The sequence below is a fragment of the Coregonus lavaretus genome, assembly GCF_964263955.1.
Source record: "Coregonus lavaretus genome assembly, chromosome: 22".
Lineage (NCBI taxonomy): Eukaryota > Metazoa > Chordata > Actinopteri > Salmoniformes > Salmonidae > Coregonus > Coregonus lavaretus.
In genome coordinates this window covers 10,952,000-10,959,515 of record NC_140009.1, presented here as the reverse complement: position 1 = coordinate 10,959,515, position 7,516 = coordinate 10,952,000, and the positions used below count along the sequence as shown (strand labels likewise).

The 7,516-nt window shown below is 42.5% G+C and overlaps 1 protein-coding gene across 1 annotated transcript; it reads left to right on the top strand.

Moving 5' to 3' along the window:
* The first annotated feature begins 979 nt into the window (after nt 1–979).
* Nucleotides 980–4,775, top strand: mafba (MAF bZIP transcription factor Ba). Its single transcript, XM_084187238.1, has one exon. It carries the CDS (start codon nt 1,423–1,425, stop codon nt 2,635–2,637), a length of 1,215 nt encoding a protein of 404 aa, XP_084043364.1. The 5' UTR covers nt 980–1,422; the 3' UTR covers nt 2,638–4,775.
* Nucleotides 4,776–7,516: the final 2,741 nt, after the last annotated feature.

The window sequence follows — 7,516 nt, the reverse complement described above, 5'->3', positions numbered from 1 at the left end:
CTCAATGTCTTTGAATCCTGGAGGATGTTCTCAAGATTTGGAACCTGGAAGTACGTGCATATCTACATTGGAAAAAACACACACATACAAACGATATAATAGTCTATGCCTGTGCAAATAGCCTATATATGGTGCCAATAATTGTGGATTAGATAGAAATATTAATTGAACGTCAGAAACAAATCGAGTTGACCACAAAATGACAGCATTTAGTGATCCAGAATAAACTATGTTGGCAAAGAACAACATTTGGATATTAAATTACAAAGGAGGTTTTAAGAACGATGTAGATATAATTAGATTTTCAGAATCATGTTTCTCTAGTTGGAAATTTATAAATATATAGGTTACGTTTCGAAGAGGCAACAGCTCACTTTCCCCCATTGAAAAGTTAAATTAAAATGCCTATACGTCTTCAAAATAGGCTACAAAACAATCTCCCGATGCATGTGAATGGTTACTTTGTCATTATTGAATCTTACATTTTACTCCAGGTTTGAAATTATTTAGTTATTTTGTGCCGTTAAAGGGGTTTACACGCTATGCGTGCGTAAAGGTTAAATACTAATACCGTAAAACACTTTTCACCAACAACATCATCAAGTTTTTATGGATCCTTATGTATGCAGATCACTGTATTCTCTCTGTTCACTCAGTGTAAACTGGGAGATAATTGCCGTAGAAGAGGGGGAATTATGCGTAAAACGTGGGCTGTTAAACGATAACATGCCATTGGTTCTCCTAAGTGAAGGCATTCAGCTCTTCTCTCCCTCTCTACCCTTTATCACCCCCTCCTTCGTTGCTGTCAGAAAGAGCGCTCCGCTCTCCATCCTCTCCTCCCATCTCCTCCAACCTCTCCCCCTCAGTCATTCTCCCATTGGAGAGGGGCAGGCAAGTGGACCTGCCTTCCAACCTGACGTCACGGTGCGCTATAAGCATAAAGTGCTGGCAGGCAGTCAGCGCAGTCTGCTGAATACTCGAGAGTGAGTGTGTCAGGAAGGAAAGAAGAGCTCAAATCTCTGCGGTGCAGAGCTGGAAGGCTGCTTCTCCAAGCAAAAAACAGACTCCATAGTCTCATCTACTTCTTCTTTTCCTGGCGAAAACAAGGACTATACCTTATATCTACAACGTTGACGAGGACAGGACAGGAGCCTGCGTCAACGACAACTCGGTATTATTTTATTATTTTTAATTTATGTGTTTCTTTTTTAAGTTCATTTCTTCTGAAAGGACTGACGGTTTACTTTTGCACTGAGGCGAAATTATTTCTACATCCACTTCTCGTCTGTTGACCAGAGCCAGCTAGCAGAAAGAAGTAGGCTACATGACGCAAATTCCCATGTCGTTTGCAGTGCACTAGTCTCAAAGTTTATTCCACTTGTATTTAGTTTTCTACTTTTTTACCTCTCCGAACGGTGTTACATGCAACAGTACACGAGTCTGCAGCATTGGAGCAGTAGGAAAAACTACTGCATGAGACAAGAGAGTGGAGAAGAGACGCTTATTATTAACAAGTCTGTTTTCGCGACGCTGGCAAACACCTTCACCCATCTGCATCAGAGTCACGGCAGCACCATGAGCGCCGAGCTGAGCATGGGTCCGGAGCTCCCCAACAGCCCTCTGGCTCTGGAATACGTCAACGACTTTGACCTAATGAAGTTCGACGTGAAGAAAGAAGGTCTGGCCGGGCTGGAACGCGCCGGGGTGCGCCAGTGCACTCGGCTCCAGCCCCAGGGCTCTGTGTCCTCCACCCCGATCAGCACACCATGTAGCTCGGTGCCCTCCTCGCCCAGCTTCAGTCCCACAGAGCAGAAGAACCATCTGGAGGAGCTGTACTGGATGCCCAACGGCGGGTACCACCAGCAGATCGATCCACAGACGCTCAGCCTGACCCCGGAGGACGCAGTGGAGGCCCTGATCGGAGCCACGGCCCATGGTCACCCCCCGCCCCCGCACGTCCAGCAGCAGCTGCAGCAGGGCGCCTTCGATGGCTACAGAGGGCCTCACCAACACCACAACCATCATGGCCAACCCCAGCAGCACCATCATCCCTATGGGGGAGGCATCCCACACCACCCTGATGACCTGTCTGGACACCCGGGGGGGCTCAGCCACCCCCACACCCAGCACCACCACCACCACCACCACAGCCAGGACCCAGACAGCCCATCCCCCGTCTCCCCAGACTCCCACCAAGCCCTCCACCACCACCGCCACCATCACCATCACGGCCACTCGGGCCAGGGGCACCATGGCTCAGGCAACGTGGAGGACCGCTTCTCTGACGACCAGCTGGTGTCCATGTCTGTGAGGGAGCTGAACAGACACCTGCGGGGGTTCACCAAGGACGATGTCATCCGCCTCAAGCAGAAGAGGCGGACCCTGAAGAACCGGGGCTACGCACAGTCCTGCCGTTACAAGCGGGTGCAGCAGAAGCACGTGCTGGAGAACGAGAAGACGCATCTGATAGACCAGGTGGAGGCGCTCAAGGCGGAGATCAACCGGCTGGCACGCGAGAGGGACGCCTACAAACTCAAGTGCGAGAAACTGACGGGAACGGGAGCGAATAACGGGATCCGCGAGGCTGGGTCTAGGCCTACTAGTGACAACCCGTCATCCCCAGAGTTTTTCATGTGAGTTGTTATTATAGCTCTATTGACTCACCCCTACCCCACCACCAACTGATGCTGATGAACAAACAATAATAATTAAATACCCCTTCATATTTACTGTACTAATGACAGTCAACAACTATATTCATATTAGAAGAATAATCCATAAAATAATATTCTCATATCTAACCATCTCTCTCGATCCACGTGACAACTGAGATACAAAGAACAAGGTAGAATGTTGGGTCAACGCCGCGCATCTTTGTAGATTAGTTGCTTGTAGTGAATATACTTTTTTCATCTTCCTGAGAGAAGAGAGGAGCCGCGGGTGAACTTTCCTCTTTTTAGGCTATACTGCTTTTACTGTGTCTGTTAGTGGGATGACCGCCCGGCCTGGGCCTACACAACAAACAACGCAGAGAGAAGCGTTTTGAGACTCACATTCGACACTGGGCCTGAAAAAGGAAAAGAGAGTTGATAAACAAGACTCCACATTATGCAAACTTTACTTCTGTCTACTTACATGTTATGCAACATCTCATTGGTTTATTGCCTGCTTGGTTATATTCGAATATATATTGAAACAAAAATCTGCATTAAAATATTAATCCTGCATGCTGGACATGTACGGTAATAATTTCTATTTTGTACTTTCTTTTTGTTTCTCGTGTATCTTAAGAGCATGTCGTTGATCTGCGCTTCTCCATAGTGTTGTGGGGTTTAGAGGAATGGAATGAGGACAGTAGGCCTTCTGTAGCCTTGTAAATATTACGCAACCGCAAAACTGCACACCAAGATCGAGGAGGCTGGTTTTTAACTTCTTTCTTTCTTTGAGTTGTGTTTTATTATTTTTTCTTGTTGTTTGAGTTTCATTTTGTGGGTATTGATTCAGAGATATGGGCATTTTGCAGTTGCATTTAAAGACAACAAACTTTGTATATTAAGTGCACTTTTTAGATAGCCTAATGATTTGTTTTACGTTTTCATTTTGAGTTTTGTACAGACCCCCTTGAAGGAAGACATACTATTATTCTATAATAATAATAATAATAATAATAATAATAATAATAATAATAATAAGACAAGATAGATGCAAGCTTAGTAATAACCTTATGACACAATGTGATAATAGTGCGAAGCTGTCAAAACAAACGCATAGCTAGAATATTAGCAGATGAGTGATGGTCCTTTGCGCACCACATTTACGCACCATGCATAACTTTGTGTTCTACTCCTAGGATGCATATAGGCTATAGTATAAAAATACTGTTATACATGTTATTCCATTTCATTTCCGTCTGGTGCTGTAGTCAGCAGAGAATTTCTTAGCCAGAAATGCCATTATGTTAACTATTGCGTAACCCTAACACCATTATATAATGTGAAGAACAGGATAGTCATATCATTTCTCAACTTGATTAATGTATTTTATTGGGTGCAGCTGCATCGCATTAACAGTGATATACTATATATTTTGTACTGTTCCTCGGCAATATCAAGCATTTTTTAAAACATGTTCAACAACGTTAACCAAGTCAGGGGTTTTATGTACAATTAACAAGTATTTAGATTGCGCATGCGTTTCAAAATACGAAGTTTAAATATATTAATGCTATATGTTTTCCTGATATTTTTTTTGCTGCTGGTCAGTAAAAAAAAGGATTCAGGTTGTGCAAAATCTCGAAATGAAAACTGTTGTGTATGTTATGTTATGTTATGTTATATGATATTATGTTTTCGTCTGTTGTATTCTTATTTGGTGATTCTGGTTCTGCTGGCCAGATGCATATTAAAGTTTTTATTTTAATGATTTAAATTAACAAACTGTCAGATCATATTGAATAAGCATGGTGCTTGCATTTAAAAAACTATTGTTGAAAAGTCATGCATTTAACAATCTCTTGGTTTGTTACTGATTCAACTGTGTTGAAATCAGATTGAAACTGCAGCAGCAGGTTGTTGTTTTGTTTTTAATTTCATGTATTTTGCGATGATGATGGGGATCAATTTTCAATCCTGTTTATATAAATAAGATACAAAAAAAATATCTTAAATTTGAACTGTTATAGTTCCATTCAGGCTGGTTTCTGTTTCGTCTTATTTTTTGTTGTTGTTGAAAGAAATGGTTTCCTATTTTGCTTATTAAAGTCATTGAAATGGCAATTACATTTCTCGGACTGTTTATTCTATATACTCTCTCTCCCGTTTTTCTCTCCGAATTACGTCATGACCAAATTAACAGCAGGTCATGGCGGCAGGTAGCCTAGCGGTTAAGGGCCAGTAATCGAATGGTCGCTGGTTCCAATTCCCGAGCCGACAGGTGAAAAATCTGTCGATGTGCCCTTGAGCAAGGCACTTAACCCTAATTGCTCCTGTAAGTCGCTCTGGATATGAGCGTCTGCTAAATGTAACATGGAGTAAGGTGAGCTAATGCGTCACCTCCGTTGCAAGCTACAGGCCGCTCCGATCTTATACACAGAGCTACACATTTCGCATACAGTTCCGGAAAAGTATGTTTTTAGGAAGACATGCCTACAGTGTTCTGGTAAATCTTTCCGTCACTAAAACATAGCCCAATTCCTGGCACACCGTTTTGAGCTGAATGAGTCTGCTGTACTTTAGTCGTAGCCTATAAACCTACTGAACAGAAATATGTCATGTCCATTATAGGCTAAATACAGTTACGATAGCCTATGTAACGTCGTATAGGTGAAGGCATTTCCGAGATATAGTAGTTGATATGAGGTCATAACATTGCGTTTATGAACGTGTAGCCTAAATGTGTATGCCTAAAGTCTACATGCACCCTCTTGGAAATACAGACCAGTCTAATTTCTTAGTGAAAAAACCTGGGCCTATTGGCCATTACTGAAACAAAGCTGCTGCACATGTTACAGAGGCAAAATGAGTGTAGCAGACCCACTGTGGCCATAGCCTACTTTACCAGTCAGTCTGTGCTTGCGTTTTGCAGTCACTGGTAGCAGGCCTGTCGTCAATTCTAGATTAGTCTCTTGATTTAAACACACGTTGCATGGTGAAAACCCTGGAATTTGACCAAATACTGAGCACGACAGAAGCCTAACCTTACTGGGTCCAGGGGTTCATCTCGCGATGCAGTGCAACCTAGTCTCAGAGCATCTCGTATTATTCTGTAAGTAAATCCGAGCCACTCCATTCAGTATCATATGTTACCTTTGCTATGATTACATAAGACAGATGGTTACTTAAGCCAAGAAGAAAAAGAGGGTGGTTGGTTGGGCATATAATCCGAATCTAGCAACCCAAAGGTTGCGAGTTTGAATGTCATCAAGGGAAACTTTGCTACTTAACGTGTTAGCTAACCTTAACCCCTAGCCTAGCTAACATTAGCAAGCTCGCTAACATTAGCCACCTAGCTAGAATTCGTAACATATATGTTTTGCAAATGTGTAAGATATTGTACATTTTGCAAATTCGTAACATATAATATTAATTGTAATTCATAACATACAGTATCATACGAAATGGGTGATGGACATCCACAAATTAATACATACCATACGAAACATAACATATCATACTAAATGGAGTGTCTCGGATTTACATTCAGAATAATAGGAAATGCTTTGAGACCAACAGACAACAAAATGAAATGCTCTGAGACCAGGTTATTCAGGGAGCTGGCCTGTGCTGCTGACTTTGGCAGAAATCCCGCCTTGCACATGCCCACGGTAAAATAAGATCTTTGACATTACAACTCTGCACGAACGGCAGGGGAAGGAGATTTAACAACTCAAATCCCCAATTTGTGGGGAATATCATTATGATATAAATACTATAGTCTACACGAGTTGTCTGTGCTTTAAATTTGTATAGGCCCGTCTATTTCTTATAGGCCTACACAAACTGCATAACGGGTGCTGCATAACGGTGGCAGAGAAAGGTGAATTCCGACCATAGTCCTTGTCCTTTCCTGTGTCACAGGGCCGAATACTGAATTAACCAGAGGCATCATGCCCATAAGGGGCACAGGGGCACGTGCCCCCTCAGATTTGTCATGTTTAAAAAATGAAAAATAATTGTTGTGGTTGTTGTTGTTTCTCTGTAAGACTACTAGCCACCTAGCAATTTTATGAAGTTGGCTTTAGCTAGCCCAGATAGGTTCCCAATCTCCCAACCTCATAACTGGCTACCAAGAAGCCATTTCAGGCTATCAATCAAGTTAGAGTAGCTAGCTTGTCTAACTACAGGTAACTGCCAAAATAAAGGAAACATAAAGTGTCTTAGTAGGGCGTTGGGCCACCACGAGCCAGAACAGCTTAAATGCACCTTGGCATAGATTCTACAAGTGTCTGGAACTCTATTGGAGGGATGCAACACCATTCTTCAACAAGAAATTCCATCATTTGGTGTTTTGTTGATGGTCGTGGAAAATGCAGTCTCAGGCACCACTCCAGAATCTTCCATAAGGGTTCAATTGGGTTGAGATCTGGTGACTGAGACCACCATGGCAAATGGCTTATATCGTTTTAATGCTCCTGAAACCATTCAGTGACCACTCGTGCCCTGTGGATGGGGGCATTGTCATCCTATGGGGGCATAACCGTGGTAGCCAAAATAATGGCGTGCCCAGCATTTTGATACATGACCCTAAGTATGACAGGATGTTAATTGCTTAATTAACTTAGGAACCATGAGTGGAAGCACCTGCTTTCAATATACTTTGTATCCCTAATTTCCTTGTGTTTTCATTATTTTGGCAGTTACCGGTATCTTAGCTGGCATGCCTGCTGGCAAGGTTGGTAGAATTTAGAAAAGCAAGCAATAACTAAATGTACTGAATAAGACTCACATTCCTTTCAATCTTTTACACAGATTTTAGCAGAGAAGCATATTAAGTTTCTTTAAAAAAAAGAAACACCATT

Coding starts and splice junctions, on each gene's coding strand:
- mafba (XM_084187238.1), top strand. CDS start 1,423: ATGCAACAGTACACGAGTCTGCAGCATTGGAGCAGTAGGAAAAACTAC.